This window comes from Vulpes vulpes, chromosome 16, assembly GCF_048418805.1.
Source record: "Vulpes vulpes isolate BD-2025 chromosome 16, VulVul3, whole genome shotgun sequence".
Classification (NCBI taxonomy): Eukaryota; Metazoa; Chordata; class Mammalia; order Carnivora; family Canidae; genus Vulpes; species Vulpes vulpes.
The window spans coordinates 55,188,578-55,214,301 of record NC_132795.1 but is presented as its reverse complement, the minus strand read 5'-3'; the positions used below and the strand labels follow the sequence as shown (position 1 = coordinate 55,214,301).

General features: G+C 39.7%; 1 protein-coding gene across 15 annotated transcripts in view; it reads left to right on the top strand.

Moving 5' to 3' along the window:
• Positions 1–25,724, top strand: part of TNRC6B (trinucleotide repeat containing adaptor 6B) — a 241,986-nt gene that overhangs the window by 168,180 nt on the left and 48,082 nt on the right. For all 15 annotated transcript variants that reach the window (XM_026017290.2, XM_026017291.2, XM_072741220.1 and 12 more), the window contains 2 exons: positions 12,980–13,067; positions 17,752–17,773. In XM_026017290.2, coding sequence (XP_025873075.1) covers positions 12,980–13,067; positions 17,752–17,773 — 110 coding nt within the window. The remainder of the gene's footprint in view (positions 1–12,979; positions 13,068–17,751; positions 17,774–25,724) is intronic.

Sequence of the window (25,724 nt, the reverse complement as noted above, 5' to 3'; positions counted from 1 at the left end):
ACATCAGTTCTTTATTAGGTGGGTGGTTTGCAAATAATTTCTCCCAGTCTCAGCACTTTTCATTTCCTAACAGCATCTTCTGAAGAGAAAGTTCTTAATTTTGAGTCAGATTTATCAATTTTTTTCTTTTGTGGATTTTGCTTTTGATGTTGTACCTAAGAAATAATTTGCCTAACCCAAGGTTGCAAAAGTTTTCTATCCTATATTTTCTTGTAGTTTAAGGTTCTATATTTAGGTCTATTATTCATTTTGAGTTAATTTTTATATGTAGTACAAGATATGGGTTGAATTTGATTTGTTTGTTTGTTTACCTATGTTCAGTTGTTCCACCATGGTTGGTTAGAAAGTCTCTCCTCTCTTCACCAAATTGCTCTTGCACTTATTTTTTTAAAAAAATTGTTCATATCTGCCCATTTTATTTTTGGAATCTGTCCTATTCGGGTGAACTTTTTGTCTATATTGATGCCAATACACCAGTGTCTTGATTACTTTTTTTTTTTTTTTTAAGATTCTATTTTTAAGTAATCTTTACACCCAGTGTGGGGCTCAAACTTATAACCCCAAGATCAAGAGTCGCATGCTCCACCAACAGAGCCAGCCAGGCATCCCAATTACTCTTTTTATGACAAGTCTGGGTGTCGGGTTGTTTAAGTCCTCCAGCTTTGCTTTTTTTTAAAAGTTTTTGAGTATTCTGGATCCTTAGGAAATTTTAAGAGGAGCTTATAATTTCTATAAAAAACAACAAAACACTTGCTGGGCTTTTTTTTTTTTTTTTTTTTTTTTATGATAGTCACATAGAGAGAGGGAGGAAGAGGCAGAGACATGGGCAGAGGGAGAAGCAGGCTCCATGCACCGGGAGCCTGACGTGGGATTTGATCCCGGGTCTCCAGGATCATGCCCTGGGCCAAAGGCAGGCGCCAAACCACTGCGCCACCCAGGGATCCCCTTGCTGGGCTTTTGATAGGGATTGTGTCAAATCCATAAATTAATTTTGGGAGAATCAATATCTTAAAAGTATTGAGTCTTCTAATCCATGAATATGGTATACCTCTTTATTTATTTAGGCTTTTAAATTTTTCTCTCATCAACATTGTATAGTTTTCAATATGTGGGGATTACACACTTTTGTCAGATTTAACCCTAAGTATTTCGTAAGTTTTGGTGTTACTGTAAATAGGATTGTTTTGGTAGAATCCACTGTATTTTCCAAGAAGGAAAGACTTTAATGTAGGGAGTTAAAGACTTTCACAACCATTTGACTGGGAGGAAAAATTCAGGAGGAACTGCTGTTATTGTTGATGAAATTAAAGTGCCGTGTTCTCAGCTGCCTGCTGCTTCAGTATGGCTTTAACTCATCTGGAAGCTGCTGTAAAGATGGAAAGTCCTGTCTGCTTGCCTATGTCTCTGCTTGCAACAGTTTTCAGAGCATATTGAGTTCTGTCTTCCAAATCTCACATGAGTGTGCCTCACTTCAGCCCATCTAACCTAGAACACATGGAGAATGGGCTTCTGAGAAATGTAGTTCCAGACCCTTTCCTACAGTGCAGGGAAGACCAGGGGCCAGCAATGCTAGGCCAACAATCTGGCACAGAGGGCATTAATAGAGGTACACATAAGATGCCACGCTGGTTGTAGAGAAGTGACTTAGCAATACTGGGAAAAATAGGGGTGTTAGATGGTTGTAATTTAGTAAGATGTGATATCTGAGAAGGCACACAGGCTCTTTGACAGTGCTGGCAGTGATATATTTTCTGGGATGAGGAGGTGGCAAGGCCTGCTGTCGTGCCGCCTTGCCCAATGACAGGATGAGTGTAGACAAACTGGAATATGTTTTAGGGGATAATGACCCCAGTGTGAGGGTATAGAAAGCCAGACCACACAGTGTTGGAAGGAACTGAGAATGCCTTAGGGATGCATTATGAGAGACTACAATGCCTAGAAGACTTGCTCTGTGCAGTTTGGGAAGGAAGGCTTAGGATCAGTGGGCAGAAAGCTACAAGGAGACCATTTCCAAGGCAATGCAAAGCACTTCTTACACAGTTGGACTGAGATGGAACTGAAGGTCAGGAGGGAACACCTGGGTGGCTCAATGGGTTAAGCATCTGATTTCAGCTCAGGTCATGATCTCAGGGTCCTGAGATCAAGCCCTGTGTGGGGTTCTGTGCTCAGTGAGGAGTCTGCTTGTCTCTCTCCCTCTTCCTTCTGCTCCTCCCCCCACCCCCACCCCCGCTTGTGTACATGCTCTCTCTCTTTAGTAAATAAATAAAATCTTGGACAGCCTGGTCGCTCAGTGGTTTGGCGCCGCCTTCAGCCCAGGGCGAGATCCTGGAGATCCAGAATCGTGTCCCACGTCTGGCTCCCTGCATGGAGCCCGCTTCTCCCTCTGCCTATGTCTCTTTCTCTTTCTGTGTCTCTCATGAATAAATAAATAAAATCTTTAAATAAGTAAGTAAATAATAAATAAATAAATAAATAAATAAATAAATAAATAAATAAATAAATAAATAAATAAAATCTTAAGGAAAAAAAAGGACAGTCAAGAGTTTCTTTTGTTCCAAATTGCTGGGCTGCCTAGCAAGAGTGTATATAAGGTGTAAGAAGAGTGGTTTCAAAGTAGATGTTCCTTAAGCTCATTGGTTACAACTCTTGCCACATGGAACTTCCAAAAGTGAAAACAAACCCTTTTAAATATGTTGTCTTTAGTTTGAGTAATTCTAAATAAGTCTATTCCTTGTAGGTGTCTCAAAATACAGAAAGTGAGAAATTTGTGAGAAGCTTAGAGTCAAAGCCTAGGTGTGCAAAAATCTTACTGGTGTATTTCATTGATTCTGAAACTCACATTCTTTTACACATGTTTGCCATCTCTGAAACCTGCATGCCCTTGATGGTACTCTTCAATTATTGATGCTTAGATTTGCTCTCATCCAATTTTTTTTTTTTGCATGTACAGTTTTGACCCTAGCGATTCCTAATGTCATTTCAGTGGAGTTTCATACATAGTTGGTATTCTGTGAGTTGTTTAATTGCATTTTAATGTAACTTTGTAAAGATTATGCTATAATTTGGTACTGAAACACAGATGGGAATAACAAGGCATAGGTTTGATAGTAATGAGGTTAGTATTTATTCTTGGAGAAATGAGTACAATTCCGTATTTTCTTGGAAAGAAACAACCACATGCATTATACCTGTGCTATTCAAAGTTAAGTCCAGGGACCCGCAGCTTGTTGGAAATGCAGAACTGTAGTTTACAACCCACAACTATTGAATAAAAATCTGCATATTAACAGGATTCCCATTAAAGTTGGAGAAGCATTGCTTTATATAGCTTCATATAGGAAGATAACCCATATATAGAAGGAGCTGTGTTGGATTTTGTTGCTGAGATACAGAAGAATTGCCAATCCTGTGTCACCCGATGCATCTGAAGGCAGGAGACATCTCTATATCCCTCTAAATGAAAAATGCGTTTACCTTAATTTTTCCAGGTTTATGTTACCATTTTACCATTTTTTCTCCATGAGCCACTCAGTTTTAGAATGATTTTTATGCCTCAGTGCTGTTTGGTTTTGTCTACTCATTTAATATCATGTGCAAATTACATTAGCATCCCATTAAATTCTCTCAGTCAGAACTAGCAAATGAAAAAAAATGTTAAGAACAGATCCAATACAGATATTTGTGGAGTACCCTAGTAGGTAATTTCCTCTGCCTGATTGGATATATTCCACTATGCTTTCTTTCTGTGTGCATTTTTAATTAAAACACTCTAAGTGGATACTTTGAGCACTTTGCTTGACTCTTTTCATGGCACTTTTAAGTTTTTTCATCCCAGATACACATGTGGCATCACTAATCTTTAATTGGTTATAGTTCTCAACGGTTTGAGGTCTAGTTATTTTCTTAGTGTTTTATAAATTGCCAAGATAACCACTTGTCTTTTAAGGAAATGAATGTACAAGCCACATATATTAGATGTGCTTTGGAAAAGCTCCATATAAATCTTTGTTAGAGCTCTTAATGTGCAGAATTCACTGTCACAGGTGCCAGGGGCTTTATTTTCCGTGGTGACACTATCTCACTGATCTTTGGGAACCACATGTCGGAACTGGGGAGGACCCCGTGGGGGCATCTTCCTCTTCCTGCACATTGAGGAAACTGTTAAGACAGGTGTGGGTCCTGTTTCTGGAGATCTGTGCCTTCTACCCTATTGGTTTCCTTCTTCTTTTTTTATTTTTATTTATTTGTTCATGAGAGATACACAGAGGCAGAGACATAGGCAGAGGGAGAAGCAGGCTCCCAGTGGGGAGCCCGATGACAAGACTGGATCCCAGGACCCCAGGATCACAACCTGAGCCAAAGGCAGATGCTCAACCACTGAGCCACCCAAGTGCCCCTATTGGTTTCCTTCTAAAGTCTCACACAGGCGCACCTTATTGGCAGGACATAAAACACATCGCAGTCTCTAGTTCTGAGGGAAATAGGCCTGAGGGAGCTTGGAATTGGTGTTGTCTGAGCTGTTGCATATATCTACCACAGAGTCAATCAGTAACTAAACTAAAATTCTAAGTCAGAGAATCGTATGATGAATTACATGGTAGAAGAAGATTTTAAATACCCCTGTGTTGCCATATTTATCGTGTATCTAATGTACTTTAGACAAGGAACCTTGATTGATAAAACTATAATAATTTGAACATATTAGGGTGAATTGTAGATTCTAGAATATTTTGGGGAATGCATTTCTGGGAATGTCAGGAGTAAACAATTTCTAAAATTCCTTTTGACTCTTACATGACTTTCAGAAAGAACTATTTAAAAATGGTTTAAAATAGAAATCCTTGCAAAAAATTTTAAACAGACGAGTCCATGTTGAAGCTTTTTTAAATGAAAATTTTAATTGAAATAATTATAGGCTCACATGCAGTTGTAAGAAATAACAGAGATTTCACATGCCCTCTATTCAGTTTCCCCTGATCAGTAGTGTTTTGCAGATCAGTACTACAGTATCACAACCAAGATACTAACATTGATAGGACTCACTGATCTCAGTGAGATGCCCCAGTTTCACTTGTACTGATTTGTGTATATTGTGTTTAGTTGTCTGTAATTTTACCACATGTAGGTTCATGTACTCACCACCATTGTGGAGATACAGAACGGTTCCATTACCACAGGGATCACTGATGTAACCACAGCCATGTTACTCTGCCTCACCTCCCTCGCAGCCCTTGACAACCACTGTAATTCCAGAAATATTATATTATATTACAGTATGTAACCTTTGGGGTTGGCTTTTGTCACTTAGCATAATTCCCTGGAGACTCATCCAAGTTGTTGATGTATTAAGAGTTTGTTTTTTTTATAGTCTTGGTTTGCTTCTGGCATGTTTCACATGTTGGGTGGATCTGTTGTATCTGTTCACATCTGTCTGCCTCAGTTGTGTTGAGTTGGTTATGAACTGCTACCACACTACTGACCACAGAGCATCAGGTATAGGTTTGGGGGGGGGTTTTGTCTTGTTTTAGATTTATTTATCTTTTTTAGGGAGAGAACGTACGCATGCGTGCATGCAGGAAGGGAGGGGCAGCAAGAGAGAGGGAGAGAGAGTCCCAAGCAGACTCTGTGCCTTGTGTAGACCCCAACCCTGGGGCTCAATCCCACAACCCTGACATTATGACCTGAGCTAAAACCAAGAGTTGGACCCTTAACTGACTGAACCACCCAGGAATAGATGCTGGTGCTATTTGATGGGGAGTTGACCAGACTGTAAAGAAAAAGAAGATGCTCTTTATTTCTAGAGACATTTTCCTGTCAAGATGAGCCCTGGCTGCTTATCTGAATTGAGGTTCTTAATTTATTTTTACTCCTGTCAGCATATTGGTGGTTACTGCTTTCAAGTATGAAATTGTCAGCTCTGCCTCTACTTGGTGTCTGAAGCATGATGGGCTTGGGCATATAAATTCAGGAACCATTGGTCATGATTCTAGTTGTGGGAAAAAGATGATAAGGTAGGAGATTTTAGTTGGTGGAAAGAAGTTATTAGTCTGTAACCTGGATTATCAGAGGCCATGAATTTACATGCCCAAGGTTCTGGTACTTTCAGAACACCAAAGAAGCTGTAAGTTTTCTTCAGAGTACCCCCAAAGTGCTGGTAAACATGGAAAGCAGAGTATGAGGAACACAGGTATCACAATGTTGTCTGGGTTGTGAGGGAAGGGATTTACAGCTATTTGAAAGAGTTTAAAAGGCCTAGGAAGGCAAGCAGCACTGATTTTGTTTGCTGCTGAATCCTCAGCCTCTAACACGGTGTGTGGCATCAAGTAGGCACAGAAAGAAAGAAAGAGAGAGAGAGAGAGAGAGAGAAAGAAAGAAAGAAAGAAAGAGAAGGAATGAAGGAATGAATAAGGAATGAAGGAATGAATAGGGTAGAAGGGAAGCTTTTAAGAAATAGGTGCCTCGTTCTTTTGGTGTGTTTGAAGGCTATTCCTTATAAGCCCAGAAGATTCTAATGGGGTTGTGGGGGGGGGGCTGTTTGCTTTGAGGGAGAGTGGAGGAGAGGAAGGAGAGGGATTTGCCCCCACTCCCCAAAATGAATAAAACCCCAAACTCAGACTTTTCACAATCCCATCTCAGGGCCCCTCTGCTTACTCTGCCTGGCCAGTCAGTCCCCTCCAGATAGTTTTCTTCCTTTAGGTCTCTCACCACCTCACAGAGACCTTCTGTGAACATTTTGCATAAAGTAGTCCAATCTTCCTTTCTCTCTTGGTCTTCTCTAGCCCCTTTCCCAGGTTTATGTTCTCCCCGACATCTATAATGAATCCCTGGCATTGTGTGTGTTTGTGTCTCTGATATGGAAAGTCAGCTTCCTGAGGGCAGGGCCTGTGTCTCATCCACTGTTGTACCCCAGTGCCTGGCACATAATAGCAACTCAGTGTTGGTAAATGATTGAATTTAGTTGTTTGGAGGCTTTTCTTTAGAACATGTTCCTTGAAGGGAGGTTTTTCTTTAGAACACATGTTCCTTGGATTGGAAAGCATCTTTCACTCTGTAATATGTATTTTGGTGACATTTGCATGGAGGGCCTGATGTGTCCCTGGTATTTTGCTGGGTGCGTAAGAAGAGTAAGGTCAACTCACCTGCATTCAGAGACTTCATAGGTAGCAAATGCAAATGTATTCAGCTCACTTTTCTACAGAGGGATGGGTGCTTTGAGGGAGGCACGGCAGCCACCTCAGAGACCAGAAGCCGCAGCTCTCAGAATGTTGACACCTGAGAAGAGAGGTAGACTCTGATTGAAGGTGAGAATAAGAGATTTTGGAAGTGGTGGTCATTATTCAGTTGTGAGAAGATAGGTCCCAGTTAATCTGAAAAATGCAGTCATTCTAAGAGCCCTACTATCTCCCTGACCCCACCCACCACTTCCTCCCTTCCTCCCTCTGCTCTAGTCTCCTTGCTGTTCCTCAGTTGCACCATCTCATAATGCTGTGTCCCAGATACTCATGTCATCCCTTGCTTCAGTGGAATTCTTAGGCCACCTTGTCAGAGAGGCCTTTTCTTTCTTATTTATTTATTTATTTATTTATTTATTTATTTATTTATTTATTTATTTATTTATTTATGATAGTCACAGAGAGATAGAGAGAGAGGCAGAGACACAGGCAGAGGGAGAAGCAGGCCCCATGCACCGGGAGCCCGACGTGGGATTTGATCCCGGGTCTCCAGGATCGCGCCCTGGACCAAAGGCAGGCGCCAAACCGCTGCGCCACCCAGGGATCCCAGAGAGGCCTTTTCTAACCATCATATGTGAGAAACTGTCTTCCCTGTCTGCCGTCTCCATCAGCTCACCCCACCTTGTTCTCTCCAGGGCACTTGCTGCCACTTGAAGTGTATATTTTATACATATAGTTGGGTTACATATCTTGTTGCTTTCTCCCCCACTGGAATATAAGCCCCCTGAGAGCTGGGTCTTGGTTTTCTTTCTGCTGTATCCCCAAGTGCTTAGAAAAGTGGCAGTTTGTGTTAGGCACTCGTCAGTGTCTGCTAAAGGAATGGATCTGTTCCTGGGCATCCTGGTAGAGGAGAGGTGAAACATAGATGAGCCCCAAACCAATCTGTTTCCCAGAGCTCTGTTCAAAGCCACTGTGTTGCGGAGAAGTCCTTCTGTGGGTCTGATACTGCCAGTGACTGATAGCCGCCGATTCCCTGGGGGCCAAACGACCACCATGGCCATGGTGGTGGGATGTCTAGAGGAAGGCATATTTCCTAGGAATTGGCATTGAAGTAGATGAGTATTGAGCCAGGACTTGACAGTAGGGTAAGGTGTGATGGGACTGCAAAAAGGAGGAAGATTTTTTTTGTCTGATATATAGACTGGATGAGGAAAAGTATGGAAGTTAGAACTGTACTGAGAATGACTGTGAATGTGAGCTCTAGGGAGGTGTCCAGATGGCACAGCTCTTAACTTGGCCTATGTGGTCTTAGACACTTGGAGCCTTTGAATATGTGATGTGGAAGGTTTTTACGAATGTTAGCACAATTGCTCTTCAGTGTTCTGAACTTGTGAGCAGGGCAGGAGTCCTGCTCTGCCTTAGCTCAGGTGAGTATTGAATATTTTTCTCTTTATTCAAGTAACTGCCTTTCAAAAAAAAAAGTTACTTCTCCTTTCAATTCATGATTACTATTATTTTTTTTAAAGGAAACACTGTTGTATTTTCTTCACCTTAGACATTCTTAAAAGTAGTTTTGGCTTTTTACTATTCTAGATTTATTCTGGATTATGATGTTTGTACTTGTATCTGTGTGGTTTGAGATGGGGGAGAATGTGAATTATTTTTTCTGCTTTCAGACTTAGAAGCAGTTGATGGTTAAGTGGGACCCATCTAGTCACCTGGCACTTGTATTTGCTGGATGGAAGATTTGATTTTTGAGGTATAAATACCTTTTAAAGTATAGGCTTATACACAAGCATTTAGAGCAGTGATTCTCTCCCCACAGATTCCTCTGTAGTTGATTTGAGGAGCTAACCCAATAATGGTTTTGATTTTTTAAAATTTTGTTTTATTTTGCAACAATCTTGAACTTAACAGAAAAGTTGCAAGTATGATGAAAACAGCAACACATTTCCTGAATCACTTACCTGCTTCCCTTTCCCCTAGACTTTAGTGTATTTCTAAAAACCAAGAACATTCTCCCATATAAACACAATACAACAATCAAAATAAAAACATTGATACATTGCTTCAATTGAATCTTCAGCCCCTACTCAGCTTTGAAGCTTAGCGGGGGTAATGGCCTTTACAGCAAAAGAATCACACTTTGCATTTAGTTATTATGTCTCGATAGTCTCCTTCTGTTTCCTCGAGGTTCAGTGATCCTGAAACTTCTGAAGATTGCAGACCCATTATTTGGTAAAATGCCTCTCAGTTTGAGGTTCTCCGATATTTCCTCATGATAATATTCAGGTTATACATATTTGAAAGGAATATCATAGAAGAGATTCTGTATTCTCAGAGCATCTAATCAAGTAACTCACAATTTCAATTTATCCCATTAGAATGATGTTTGTGTGTTTTACTTAATTAAGGTAAAGCCTGTCTGCCAGGCTTCTCCTTCATGTAATTATTCTCTTCTCCTTTCTAATAAGTATTTTTATGGGGAGGTACTTTAAAGCTATGTGAATATTCCATTTCTTTTACTTTTAACATTCATTTACTTATTTCTATCTAGATGGACTCCTGTTTTCCTATTTTATACAATGGCTTATGATTTCTTACCATCACTATTTTTATGTGCATACTGCCCCAGGTATAGCTTGTAGGAACCCCTTCAAATTGGTCCCTGCAATCATTTGACACACCCCATCCATCATTTGTTGAATATTTCCTTGTTTTTTGGCAACAAGCATTCCACACTGATTTTGTACTTTATTTGCCTTAGCTCCAAATGAGCTCTTTTTAAAAAGAACCTAGTTCTTTTTAAGAATGGTATTTAGAAGCCACACTCTGGGTACTAGGTGTGTTCATTGATTTTGGGCATTTCTTATTCCCAAGCCCTCTCAGTAACAGAACTAGATGAGTGAGTGAGAGTGTGTGTGTTTGTGCGTGCGCGTGCACATGTATTTGCATACACGAAGGAATATACACACATAGGGCCTCACAAAAATTACATCTGTGTTTATTGTTAAGCCTGTCTGTATATATTGACCATAAGTTGATGCCAATAATTAATTCTGATCCAACTCCACAGGAGTCTTTTGAGCTTTTTCCCTTTCCATTTTGGTAACTACTTTTTCAACAGTGAGAAACCTGGTTGTCATCATCATTAACATATTTATTGATGGACCACTCACCCTGTATGTAACATCACCTTCCCTGTTTGGATGCCCTCTTCACCCTCTTGGGCTCTGGGCTCAGCATGGGAATATTTTAAAGCCCCCCAGTGTTGCTAATGTGCAGCCGAGACAGAGCACAGCTAAATTAAAAGGAAGGTGAACTCTACTTTTTCATTCATTATTAAGTAAATAGCAGGCTTTTAAATCAAGTTTGGTTTGGGAAAATAAATTCTTCCTAAGGAAGTGAAATCTAAAGAGAAAACTCAATTCTACCAATATAAGCAGTAAAAGATCAGGGTGAAAGCACAGCCTGTCTCCTGGAAAGCTTTGAAAAATATTTATTTTGGAAATAAATCCACTTGTAGTGAACATGAATTTCAGTCCCTTTCCCTGAATTACCTGTTTATAGGAAAAAATACTTGAAAAGGTTAGTTGTTTTTAAGAATGTGTTTCATTAAAGTCTAACTTTGCTTTTTTTTTTACATTGCATTTTTAAAATAAACTTTTTAGAATAGATACAGAAAGAAATTGCAACTCACTGCTTTTTAAGGCATTGAATATTTAAACAGATTTTTAGACTGGTTGCTCTTTTTTTGTAGTCCATTGGACTTTAAAATACAGGAACCATGTTACAGTAACTGGGTCATGAGGAATCCCATTTTCTTCCACTTGAAGCCAGAGGAAGCAAGAGGCTCTGGGAGCCAAATGCAACAGGATCTCTGGCCAGCCTACCTTAGATGGTCAACATCCATCTTGCCAATTTTCATAAAGCCATGTTCTTAAAGTAGTGCACTGCTACAAGTGGATTTTCACCAAGAGCTTCACACTGAGACGGAGGTATACATAATCTGACTCCAAAGAAATCCAGCATTCAACATCAGGGAATTACAATAAAATCTCTTTCTTGATCATATTTGTAAAGTTTTCATTGAAGTTACCTTTGGGGTGTGAATTGTGCACAGTAGGCTTTTGTGTATTTATGCTAGAGGCACAAAAGAAGAAAGGCCAATTTTCATGAGTATGGAAAGAACCGCAGAAAGCTTGACACGTATGTAAAATACCTATTTTTTTGTATAGTTCTTGTTTTCTGTAAATAAAGCATTTATTACCTAGGCGTGAGAGCCAGACTCAGTGTTGTTCCTCAGTTCTTTGTATAAGTTGAGTAGTTACCACTACCCAGATTTGAGCCCTTTAGAAACTCTCTTTTTTATTTTTGCCATGTTGGCAAACATTTACATTTTTCTTTAATTTGTCTGACTTTTACCTTAGCATTTTTCTAGATGGTATTTGTGAAGCCATTAGTGTAATGTGTTGAATCACCTAAAATCACAAGTATTTGTCCAGTATTTTGGGAAACTGAGAACTAAGTCTCTAAATCTGCTAGCTCTTAATCTTAAATTCAGTTAGTGTGGCATCTGGGTTGCCCATCTTGAACTTTGAGCAACAGCAGTAGTTTTGCAATACATTTTTCCCATTTGATACATAGTGAAAGTTGGCAGCTTTCAGGGCACCTGAGTGGCTCAGTCAGTGAAGCGTCTGCCTTTGGCTTATGTCATGATCCCAAGGTCCTGGGATTGAGCCCTGGGTTTGGCACCCTGCTCAGTGGGGTGTCTCCTTTTCCCTCTCCCTCTGTCCAGTTCTGCTGCTTGTGCTTTTTTTTTCTTTCTCTCTCTCAGATAAATAAAATCTTTAGGGAAAAAAAAAAGAAAGTTGGCAGCTTTCTAGCTACATTTTATTTGAATATGTATTATAATATGTTATACAATGTATTAGAATAAATCTTACATTCTCAGGTTACTTTTCAGATGTGAGGCATCATTACATTATCTTAATTTCTTAAGATTCAGCACATTTCTTCAAGTAGAATGTTCAGTATTGTGTATCATTTTTGCTATAATTGAGGGGAGCAAAACCTGTTGTCTTAATTGCAGGAAGATGCAACTGTGAACTCACTCAGTGAGGAATAATATATGGATTTATAGGACGCTTGGGACCTACCTTAAAAACACAAGTAGAAAACATGTAAAACATAGAGTATTAATAATGTAGAAGAAAAATAAGGAATATAGAACATAGAGTTTTCTGTTAACCACACTGGAGATATCATGGGAAAATACCTAATTTGTGATAAATATCTGTGTATCATAATCGATTTAATATATCTTATATTGTTTGTGAGGAATATTGCCTATCAGAAAATTCACTCCTTATTTTTTTCTTTGATGTATTAATGCTGTATGTTTTATATGTTTTCTACATGTGTTTTTAAGACCAGGTACTGAGTGTTCTATAAATCCATGGAATCCAGGAATACCCCCAGAAGCCAACCAGATATTGTCATATATTCAAATCAGGGTTTTTGCTGAGTACATTTGTGTGTGTTCTTTTAGGAAGATATTATAAATCTCACATTAATGGGCTTCTTTGAAACCAAACTGTCAAATTTTGCAAAAGGCATAATAAGCCAAAATGTGTGGATAACTAAATGTGCTGAGTTTTATGCATCCTCTTAGTTTAAGTAAAATACCATGTTCTGCTCAGTCACAGAGATGGAATGTTTGCACACCATCTACAAGCATTTCATTTGCTATACAAATAGACTGTGAATATAGATGTTAACCTTTTGGTGTGACATTACTTTAACAGAGAGAAGGAGCAAGAAAGGGAAGAACAGTTAATGGAAGACAAGAAAAGGAAGAAAGAGGATAAAAAGAAAAAAGAAGCCACTCAGAAGGTGAGTTTAATCACTTAAGTCTGCTTTTATATCCACCAAACATCTAGAATAACTAACTGCCTTGGGTTGGATACCTGACAGACAGTTCAGTAATACTGCTTATGTAGTTTACTTGCAAATTTTAAGATCTGAAAGTGGGAGAAAGTTGAAGACCTATGTTTGTTTCCCAAAAGTAGATATTCAGAAATGCTGTAGCTGGTTTAATGAGAACAAAGTAAACATTATCAAGAAAGGCAGGAGAGTCACCAACACTTTAGTTCTTGTCCAATTTCTATATTTGTATCATAATTAACCTCCATTTTTATAGGTCAGCTTATAAAACAACTTCAAGGCTTGTTAAGTTCACCCCCACATTCTCCTTTTGGTCGCCCTACAGCACTATCATTTATTTGTAAGAATCTGCTTAGAGTTTTGGGGGAAATAACATGGCTTTGAGGCACTTGCTTAGGGGAGAAGAAATGCTAAAAGAAAAAAGACTCACCACTATCAACTGACAAGTATTAATTGATGCATTTGACCTCAGCGCTGTCTGAGCAGACTGGTAGCCCCACCCCTTTCCCTTCAGTGTGTGTCCCTCGCCCTTTCCCTGGTGTGAACTTATTCTCCACCCCCACCCTCACCCCATTCTTCAGCATTGCCTGACTTGGACTCTGGCTCAGCAGGGGTGTTTTGGTGCTTTGGGGGGAGGTAAAGTGATTTGCCTCCAGTTCTGTTACCATTGCCTAGCAGACTGGGGAAACAGTGCCTTGCTGTGAGGCAGGTTTGAGGGTCGCTGCTATAGTGCCAGGTTGTTGAAGCTGAGTTTAGGGAGATAGAAACTGTTACATGGTTCAGAGGGAACTCAAGACTTAGAACAGACTCGAGGCAGGCAATCAGACACAAACCAGTGCAAGATATAAGGGACACCACAAGTTTTCCCAGCATTATTGGATATAACATATATTCCCATATGTCAGTTTTCTGAATTTTTGAAATAGATCATTTATGAGTGCCTGGAGAAAAAAACAATACTGGAAATAGTTTTCTGAATTGGATTGCATATGACCCTGACACATTAAGCATATAAAATTTTATCTTTTCTTGAAGACTTAATTAAAAGAAATACTCATTTTTGTTTGGTAAAGTAATAAAATAGACTGCTGTGCATGCTCATTAAGATGTTGTCTGCTTTTAACTGAGTTTCTGTTTCTTTTAATAGTGGTATGCTCACCATCATATCCTCATGCTATCAGGGTACCTGCTTCTAATGTGTTGCTTCTAATCTGAGCTTGTTAGAATTGTCTAAAATGTCAGTAAAGAGTCTGAATAAAGATGCCAGATAACAATCCAGAGGCTTTTTTCATACCTGCCTTTGGAGACACAGCCTCATTCCACATAAGCAGGTCCACCAGCAATAAGGTGTCAGGGCATTGCCCCTCTGCATACTGATCTTCCAGCAGGAGTGACAGAGAGTGAACCGCAGTGAAGGCTTTCTTGCCTTTAGGGCATTCACATGTCATCAACTAAATTGGTATAAAAAATTGGATTTTGCAGTCTGTGGGAATGAATGGTTAATAGACAAGACACTGGTGAGCTTGAGCAAAGGCTGGTAACAAGAAGATACCAAATCAAGTGGTTATTTTAGCCAATATATGATCTGTCTTCATTCTTCAACTGGAAAATATCTGTATCTGGAAGGAAGTAATAAATTACGCATCTGTAAGCTTTTGTTGTGGATCCCACTATAATAGAAAAATGATTTAAAATGCAAGATAGTGCAGGTTTATTCAGGAGTGAATTTGGATGATTTATGCAGAGAATGTCATTCGTACAGCTGGACAATCTCCCCCATGTACTTGCATCTACATTAAGAAATGGTTTAGAAGTTATGACAAAGAGGAAAATCCCCATAAATAAAATTTCAAATAGTTAATTATGAACAATACAATTCAATCATTTTTGTTTAAAAAGGTTCTAGATTGGCTGACACAGGATCTAGGACAACACATGGCCTTGGATATTGTTGTATCATACTGAACCGTTGTGTAATTCTAGAATTAAATTCTGATTTAGCAGTTTTAAGGAAGGGCACAAAGCTTACCACGTGATTGTCTTAGTGGCTACCAAGCTTATTGTAAAGACAGCGCCTCAACTAGGAGGCATAAAATGTGCTATGATGCAAAGAACTGTAGAGAATGTGCCAGAGGTTCTATTATGTGGTCATTCATTCATTCATTCGATCAGCACCATTTATACAGTGCTTCCCCATCCTTCTCACTGTTTACCCTGTTGCTTTACAATCATCTCTTCGTGTCTGTCTTCCCGTTAGACCATAAGTTTCTCAAGGTTTTACTCATATTTGTATTTTTAGGAAGTTAGGGCATTGCCTGGTACATAAGAGTCACTCAAAAACTGTTTGTTTAATAAATCAGTGGTTAAGATAAGTGCTGGCAATGTAATTTCTTGAAGAATGGATTTTTATTTAAAAGTAAATTATTTCAACATAGACATTAAACTTGAGCTTTTCGGGATCCCTGGGTGGCGCAGCGGTTTGGCGCCTGCCTTTGGCCCAGGGCACGATCCTGGAGACCCGGGATCGAATCCCACGTCGGGCTCCCAGTGCATGGAGCCTGCTTCTCCCTCTGTCTGTGTCTCTGCCTCTCTCTCTCTCTCTCTCTCTGTGACTATCATAAAAAATAAATAAATAAATAAATAAATAAATAAACTTGAGCTTTTCTTATGAGCAGTTTGCTCTTTCTAGAACCATCACTGAGTAAACTGTATTAGATTTCCATTCATAAGAAAGGTGTCAAGGAAGGATTCCATTCACATTCATTAAGCTGATGCTGCTAAAGGATCATTGTTCAGTGTTGGCAGAACACATGCTTTGATCATCCAGCTTTTCACCGTCTGGAGGACAGCTCTTTTAACAGAACCCACATTGTAAGACACATTTGACATTATTTGGGTTTGTCGCCTTACAGCTGGGGAAGGCATGGACTTCCTGTATAGCTGATCTTCAAAATGGCATTCTAAGAAATACTTATAATGTCATAACATTTAAATTGCTTTAAGGAATTGATACGTGGATACAAATCAAATCAGTTCGTTCTTGGTTAAATGGAGTTTTAGAAAAATTGCACAGTAGACTTGAGCTCGCTAACAGTACATAGAAACACATTCATTTTAAAGTGCTGTCTACTACAAATCCAATAGAGTAAAACTAGCTTGTTTTTTAATGCAAGAATGTAAGGAACACTCCAGGAGGTCATAAAAGTAGGGCATCGAATTCAGATTTCATGTCTGGCATTAGTGTGCTGGAATCCACCGTGAAGCAGGTTGATTAACTATAAGACATATCTTCCAAAGATGAGCATGTTTTCATGAGCACCCATAGTGGTAACTTGGTATCATTATCAGCCACAAATAACCAAACATCTTTTCTATTACAAAAATCAGAGAACCATTAAAAAATACCTTATAAGATTAACATTTGGGAAAAGGGAGTCAAAATCACTCATGATCTCAGTAATAGTAATAATGAAAATAATACAAGCCTATTAGAATTCTGGCACGTTTCCTTTTGGATGTTTTTCTTATACATGGCGTCTTGTCATTTTTTAATATTATAGGGCATGTATAATTAGGTGCCCTCCTTTATTTTCCTCTCTTAATAGCAAAAGCAGTTTTCCATGCGGCTCCTAATGATCATTTCTAAACTCTCTAAAAACCCATTATTATATTCAGCCTATCCAACCTTTTAGGTTAATCACTTCTATAGCTGTTTTAGTTACTGTATAAAATATTTTCAACAAAGCAATCTTTATTTGTTTAGAATTTACCTGTTTCACTCATTGCTGTATTTCATACTGTTTTACATGAACTTTGATTAAAAACAACAAACTTTTTTTTTGAACATTGGCATAGGATATCCAGTGTAATCCTTATAACAACCCTTTGTACCAAGATACTATTATTACTAATCTCCATTCAACAGATAAATAGAAAACTGAGATCACACAGCCAGGAAGTGGCATGGCTTGGTTTTCTTTTTAAAAAATATTTATTTATTTATTTATTTATTTATTTATTATAGTCAGAGAGAGAGAGAGAGGCAGAGACACAGGTAGAGGGAGAAGCAGGCTCCATGCACCGGGAGCCCGACGTGGGATTCGATCCCGGGTCTCCAGGATCGCGCCCTGGGCCAAAGGCAGGTGCCAAACCTCTGCACCATCCAGGGATCCCATGGCTTGGTTTTCAATCCTGCCTTTCTGCCATGGCCTCTGATACCTCTGGTGATGGGTCCCTGAACTTTGCTTTCTAGATTTGAGATTGAGTGTTTGAGTCCATACTCAGAGGGTGATCTTTTTTGTCTCTGGCTAATTTAGTTTCGAGGTTCCATCCATTTGCCTTTCTCTAGTCATAGCATCAAAATGATAAACAGCATTCCTGATACAAGTACTTTATCATTTAATGAGAGTGAAATGCTTTTTGTTTTAATTTTTAATATCCTTCATAATGGTGGTCATGTTAGACATATGGCCATTATCTTTATAGAAGGATGTCTGAATGGACTCTCAGCTTTTTTTCTGGATCTGAACTATGCCTGTGTCTGACAGCTTGAATTACTTACGTCATTAGAATTAAAGTAGGCTTATAATACCAAACTAGAAAGCAAATCTCATTTATGTCTCTTATTTTTCAGGTCACGGAACAAAAAACCAAAGGTAAGGTTTTTTTTTTTTTTTTTGCTTTAAGTCGTTGGAACCTTCTGTGTTTAGATTTTACACTTTTGCTGACTCAGCCTCCAATCCACTTGATTAGTGAGATTGAGTGCAAAGTAATTAAGATGGTGGTTTGCAGCCACTAAAGAGCAATAATGACAAATTAAAAGTACTTCTAGTAGTGTTTCTAGTTGGCCTTAAATTTTTTAGGAGGCAAAAGAGATTAGAAAAAGTAATACCTTGTTTTGAAAGTATGTGGGTCATGATTTTGAACTGAACCTTTTCAAAATAATAACAAAAAACACTAGCACCTAATTTACAAATGGGAACTTGGAGGATTGTTAACTATCTTGATCCATGACATATGTTGAGTCTGAAAGGGAGTGTTATGTCTAGGATGGTCTCGTGGTCTTCTGAGCTAGAGCTTGGAATATGCCTTTTCAAAAAATAATATATTTTAACTCTGTTACGAAAAAGTAATGTGCTGTAAACAGGTGTCCTTCGGGTAATCCCCAACCTAATGGTCTTTGTGTTTTTCAGATCTCTCTCTCTCATTTTGTTTTTTATTTTTGTTTTAAGATTTCATTTATTCCTTCATGAGAGACAGAAAGAGAGAGGCAGGCACATAGAGGGAGAAGCAGGCTCCCCACGGGAAGCCTGATGTGGGCCTCAATCCCAGGACCACAAGATCACGACCTGAGCCAAAGGCAAATGCTCAGCCATTGAGCCACCCAGGTGCCCCAGAGATCTCTCTCTCTTCTGTTCAGATTTTGATTATGCAGTCTTGTCTGGTGATGGCCACACTTTTGGTTGGTTCCCCTTCAGAATGGTAAGCTTCATTCCTTGAGACCAATATTCTAGCTCCTATCCTTGCCCACTTAAATACGTGGTTCACAATGAGGGTATATATTAAAATTATTTGCATAGACTTATCAGAATATACAAGCATGGGCCTCTTCCTAAACATTCATGGTCTCAGGCCACAGTCCTGGCACGTGTATTTTGAGAACATCTACAGGTAACCCCAGGACATGTCCCAGGTTGAGTACCACTGCCCCTGATGAAAGGAGTCACAGGACTGCGATAACTTGGAGGAAGGTCTGGGCAGATGAATGGATAGGCCAAGATGTGATGGGAGGTCCTCTAATGATTGGTTTTTTTCTTGTTTTTGTTTTCTTTTGTTGGACCACCGGGCCAAAGTGTGCCATACAGTGATGGAAAACTAATAAAGACAGTGCTAGTTTTTAAGGAAACTTAGTTCTGGAAAGCAAATTCTCAGATGACCAGACATTACTGTAATATATTACTAATCAAAAGGCATTTCAAGGGAGAATGTAGTCTGGGACCTTGTAGTGATTTATAAAAAACTGATAAAAACTGTTTTTAGTGATAATTATCTTAATTAGTTAGAAAGAATAGTGTTCTCCCCTTGTACATTCAGCTAGTACCAACCCAGAAGTGGGCTTTATTTGGAAGTATCTTTATAAATTACATGTTTGAAATAGAAGTTATACTTATCATAAAAATAGAGTTATTGATAGTAGTACAGTGTCCATATTTTCTAAACCAACATACTATCTAGGAAAGGATTTGGGCATATAGTATTTATATTTATAGGACTTTTTTGATTTATCAGGACAGCAGATGAGAAAATAGGCATTTTCCTGGAAAATCTAGGCTCTGGGTTGTTGAAACATGGTGGTTAGGTTCTTGGGCCTGGCCACAACTCTAATGTTCATGAGGCCAAGTATCAACTGAGCTATGGAAACAAGCTGTTTTGTATGGTAAGTGGTGTTTCTATTGGAAGATCAAAAATCCGTTAAGGCATTCTTTCTTAGATTGTGTGTGTGTGTGTGTGTGTGTGTGTGTATGTGTTAGATCTTTTCTCAGAAATGCTTTCCTCTGCCAAAATCTTAAAAATCAAACTTTCTTTTCTACTTATTATTTTCTTTCCAAATAGGATTTTTCTCTCACCTACCATAAAATGAAATATACCCTACAGTTTCCAAACTGTTCCCACCCCACCTCCCCATCAAAAATTAAAGTAAAATAATCCTAAAGTGAGCTAAGAGCTTGTTTCAGGTCTCCTAAGGAATTTACTTGGTAGAACCAGGGAGAAAATAGAAGTAAAAATAAAAATTATCTGGAGGGATGCCTGGGTGGCTTAGTGGTTGAGTGGCTGCCTTCAACTCAGAGTGTGATCCCAGGGTCCTGGGATCGAGTTCTATATCAGGCTCCTTGCGGGGAGCCTGCTTCTCCCTCCTCCTGTGTCTCTGCCTCTCTCTCTCTCTCTCTCTCTCTCTCTCTGTGTGTATCATAAATAAATAAATCTTTAAAAAAAAGCTGTTAGGGTCATGGTTGGCTTAGCGTGTAGTTATCAGTATGAAATGACTGATTTATAAAAACTAACATGACTTGGGGCATCTGGGTGGCTCAGTCAGTTAAGCATCTGTCTCTTGGTTTGGCTCAGGTCATAACCTGCTTAGGGTCATGAGATTGAGCCGTGTTGGGCTCTATGCTCAGCACAGAGTCTGCTTGAGATTCTCTCTCTCCCTCTTCCTCTGTCCCTCTCCCACTTGTGTGCACACTCTCTCTCCTTTCTTTCTCTAAAATGAATAAATCTTTAAAAACAAAACAAAACAAACCACTGACATGACCTTAAGCACCTTTAGTAGAAATAGAGTGTCTAGGAAGGGATTTGCAGTTCCTATAACAGGCACCGCACTGAGGAAAGAGAGATCTACTTCTGTGGAGCCTGTGGGGTTTGGGCCTGATTGGCCAATGAATTTGGACCTGCATCATATTTGGAAGGGTTAAACATGTGGAGCTGCTTAACCCCTAGTGGAACAATTGCCACCTGAGGAAGCTCAGGTAACTAACACTTAACAGTCTCTTGGTAAATGTCTGTCAGGTGTTTTGTTCAGTGAGACTTATTCTGATAGTGAAAGTACTGATGCTGAGAGTCAAAGCCAACAGGGAAAAGCTTCCAGCTTAGTAGATTGAAATTTTTAGATACTGTCATTCACAGCAGCAATTCATGACCTTTACCACACATGGGACACAGCTGAAGGACAGCACCTTCCCATCAGCATACCTGGGGTGATGGACTGTTATGGTACATTGACCACAACTCTGTCTTCTGAGTCTACTCCAGAAGGCATATTTAGTAAGTGTGTGTCTTGGTGGTTGGGATAGTCTCGAGTCTACTCTGAAAGACTTGAGGTGGGTTCTCCCCACCCCAAGTAAGTAATTTACAAAGTAAACTACTTACAGTATGTCACACCATGTAGAAATACGTGAATATTCTAACATTGATGGGAGCCATTTGTTCAGAGTTGGAGCTGGCTACGTCTAGAGAGTGAATGAATGTGAGGTATAAGGCATATGGTTCAGATAGATGGGCACAGAATAGTCCAGGTGGGAGGTAATGAGGACTTGAACCTGGTTAGGAACAGTGGTGGTAGAGAGGAGGAAGGAAGGCATCAGAGAGATGCTTTGGCTCAGTGGAATGTAACGATGATCAGATAATGATGTGCAAGGAGAGAACAAAGTCTAAGACACCTTCCAGATTTCCTACTTGAGAATCTGGTTGGGTGATGACTCTATTCCTTGAGCTAGGAGATAATGGGGAGATGGGGAACAAGTTTGAGGGTAAAGGGAAGAAGAGAGAAAGAGATCTGAGGTGGAGGTAGGGATTTGGGAAATGCACATAATTGTTAAATTCTCAATATGGGGGAATTTGTACTCAAGTACCTTAAATGTGAGAATAGTATAGGCCTCACCTTTTCTTTCTTTCTTTCTTTCTTTCTTTCTTTCTTTCTTTCTTTCTTTCTTTCTTTTCTTTTCTTTCTTTTCTTTCTTTTCTCTTTCTTTTCTTTTTTTTTTAAAGACACAACTTATGACCATCTTACAGCTGGCCATCTTACAAACCTGATTAGGGAATTGCCAGCTACAACCTTCTGGGCAAATCTGATTCCCCTCCTGTTTTCATATTGCCCGCGAGCTAGGAATATTTTTTTTACATTTTTTTCAATGGTTAGAAAAAATATAAAAGAACAATAATTTCAGTCAGTGAAAATAATATGAAATTTATATTTTAGTGCAGTAAGTGAAGTTGTATGTAACACAGCCACACTTACTCATTTATACATTGTCTGTGGCTGCTTTTGCCTACATGTGAACAGTTGAGTCATCACAGCAAAGACCATATGGCCGGCAAAGCCTAAAATATTTACTGTCTGGCCCATTACAGAAAAGTTTGCTGACCCCTGACCAAGAAGAGGATGAGAACCCACAACGGAAGAAAGAGGTAGAGAGCTGGCTGGTGTGGGTCTCAGCAGCTCTCACAAACACAGAGGGAGGAAACGGCCAATAGTGTCAGAAGTTGCAGACAAGCCAAAGAAGTTGTTCGTCGAATGTTCATTAGATTGGCAATAATGGGGCAGCCCGGGTGGCTCAGCAGTTTATCGCCGCCTGCAGCCCAGGGTGTGATCCTGGAGACCTGGGATCGAGTCCCACATCGGGTTCTCCCCATGGTGCCTGCTTCTCCCTCCGCCTGTGTCTCTGCGCCTCTCTCTCTCTTTCTGAATAAAAAAAAATAGATTGGCAATAATGATCACTAGTTGTTGAATGAGGAGAGAGGTTTCCAGGGAGATGTTCAGGGCAGATGCCAGGGTGCATTGAGTTTGAGGAGTGAGTAGAAGGTAAAGAAATGGAGACAGTGCTTAAAGGGTACTGAGAGTTCTTAAGTGTGTGGGGTCCACTCTCTGTGTGTCAGTCCTTGAGAGTTTTTGTATTGCATTGTAACTGATAATCATTCACCCAGAGATTTTCAGTTGAAAATAATGTCTTTTTAGGGCTTGTATGTATTTTATTGAAATTTTTCAGGAATAGAGGCAATTCAGAAGTTCAGTTAGTGATGAGAATAACAGTAATAATAGGGAAAGGAAAAAAAATCAATTATTATTAGTTCCTGGAAGTCAATGAAAGGCAATTAGAAAATTGGATACACAGCATTTTTCACAATGTCTTTATTTTCCTTTGATACAGAGTTCATGTTTAAGCCACAGACCTTTTCTGTGGAAAATAAGCATGCCCTTATTTTGAGCATCTTTAGAAAGGTCACATTAAAACCTACGAATCATTAAGGTGCAGAAGAGAAATGAGAGGGTCTGAAAAGTAATTCCTACTCTGTTAATTTCCATTTCTTCTCTTAGCACCTGACATTCTGAAGCATGCTGTGAACCACACACTGATTCTGGGATGTCTTAAGTTTGGACTTCAAGAAGGAGGTTGGAGTGGGCCTCCTGCCTAACAGCCACATTGCTCTCTAGATTTCTTTCTTTTTTTTTTTTTAATTTTTATTTATTTATGATAGTCACACAGAGAGAGAGAGAGAGAGGCAGAGACACAGGCAGAGGGAGAAGCAGGCTCCATGCACCGGGAGCCCGATGTGGGACTCGATCCCGGGTCTCCAGGATCGCGCCCTGGGCCAAAGGCAGGCGCCAAACCGCTGCGCCACCCAGGGATCCCTGCTCTCTAGATTTCTGATTGACCTTTAAATGCTTAAAATTCTTGAAGTCACAGAAAGGTGTAAGAAAAAAATTGAATAAGATTTCATTCAAGTTCTGAAACACAGTTTTTCCTAACATGTACCTCACGCTTTTTCTGTGTCCTAGAGTTTTGAATGACTGATCTCCCAGAATAGAGTCCCATATTAGAAGGAAAGTGGTTGAAAAGTGGTCCAATTTCATAATGACTTTATTATTTACAATCCCTTCTACCTCTGATGTAGTGGGAAAATGCTCTGAGGCACTTTTGTAAGAAATCTTACACAATATAGGATACCCTCCAAGTTTCTTTGGTTGTGCTGTGAATGTTGTCAAGTTAGTCAAACTAAGGTTCAGACCTCAGTGCTGTAGGCTGCTCTTACTATGTCTTATTTTATTTTAGGGAAATGAGTCAAGGCATGTAACAGGCATGGTTAACTCAGAGTGAAGATTCTAGCCCTTTTATAGAAGGGCAGCCTCAGAAGCATAGCTCCTTCCATCCTAAAAAACATTTGGGAAGAATCCTCCCAGCCCTTGCCAGCTTCTTGTTTATTCTCATGAGAGGAAAGGGGATTGGGAATGCCATCTGCTATGGGAATCTTGCAGGCATAGATCATCTTCATTTATCAGTTATTTTTATCTATCAGCTCTTATAGGTCATGCAGAGCCTACTATATTGATAATATCAGGCAATAACCAACTTATTTTTCTGAAGAAACAAGTTTATTCTGCTCATCAGGTTGTGGATCCTCAGACCTCCCTTCCTTACTGGGAGACCCACTACTGCCTCAGGGTTGGTTAAGATTAGACCAGAGGGCCTTGAAGTTACTTCAGGCTCCTACTCTTTGGTCTTACTACTCACAGTGCTCACTAGTGTTCAATAGGAGTAGATCGGGCCCCCTGATTTCTGATGATGTCTCTCTGTCCATAAAGGAACCAGCCAGTTCAGCGAGCAACATGCTGGCCCAGTATCATGTCAGCAGTCAACGCAATACTGCCACCAGAGCTGGCCCAAACATTACTCTGGATGTCAGGGATTTGGGTTTCAGTATCATCCAAATTATCAGGCTCAGTGATTGTTTCTGTAATATTGCCAACCTCTATTTGCCAGGTAGATTTTCTTGGAAAGGGTGGCAGTTGTTTGGTAGGATGAGGCAAAAGGAGAGTAGGACATTCCCTGTAGAGTTGAGAGGAAAGCCAGAGAGTCCTGCAGAGTATATTATCTTCACGTTCATCCTGCACATGCCATACCTCCTGTCCACCATTTTAAAAAGTAAGGTAAAACATTAAATTCTTTAAAATAAGTAGGAAAAATACCTACATTTTAAAATTTTTATTTGAAATATTTATTTTATGTTTCCTTTTTAGAGAGGGTGGAGGAGAGAGAAAGTAATCTTAGACAGGCTCCATGCCCAGTGCAGAGCCCGATGTGGGGCTTCATCTTACAGCCCTGAGATCATGATCTGAGCTGAAATCAAGAGTCAGACACTTAACTGATTGAGCCACTCAGGCGCCCCTGAAATTTTTATTTTAAATATTTGGAACAAATATACAAGATACCCTTAAAAATTTTGACAAAAGCAAAAAAATGTATAACTTTTTAAATTATTTACATATGGATGTGAAGCAAGAGTAAGTTCAGGTAGCTATAGAAGCAAACCCAAGTTGATTTCTCCAGGGCTGAGATTTTCTGTGGGGGTCTACTCTGTGCTAGACCCTAAGAAAAAAAAGATGAAAGCTGGGTCCTTACCCTTGAGAGACTCTTGGGCCTGGTGAGGGTGAGAAGCCTGTAAATGAGAATTTCAATGTAATATGGTAAATTCAAGGTAAAGAAAGATGGGCATCATGCTTCTAGAGCACAGATGAAGGTGCTTTGCCTACCTAGTCCAGGGACTTCAAGAAAAGTTTCTCAGGGGCAGCCCCGGTGGCGCAGCGGTTTAGCCCCGCCTGCAGCCGGGGTGTGATCCTGGAGACCCAGGATCGAGTCCCACGTCGGGCTCCCTGCATGGAGCCTACTTCTCCCTCTGCCTGTGTCTCTGCCTCTCTCTCGTGTCTCTATGAATAAATAAATAAAATCTTAAAAAAAAAAAAAAAAGTGTTTCTCAGAGGTAGGTCTTTAAGAATGGGGATAAAGGGGATCCCTGGGTGGTGCAGCGGTTTGGCGCCTGCCTTTGGCCCAGGGCGCGATCCTGGAGACCCGGGATCGAATCCCACGTCGGGCTCCCGGTGCATGGAGCCTGCTTCTCCCTCTGCCTGTGTCTCTGCCTCTCTCTCTCTCTCTGTGACTATCATAAATAAATAAAAATTTAAAAAAAAAAAAAAAAAAAAAAGAATGGGGATAAAGGGCAAGGCCATTCCAACCTAGAGCCTTGAACTTTTACCAAGGGCTTTACCTGGGGCCCATA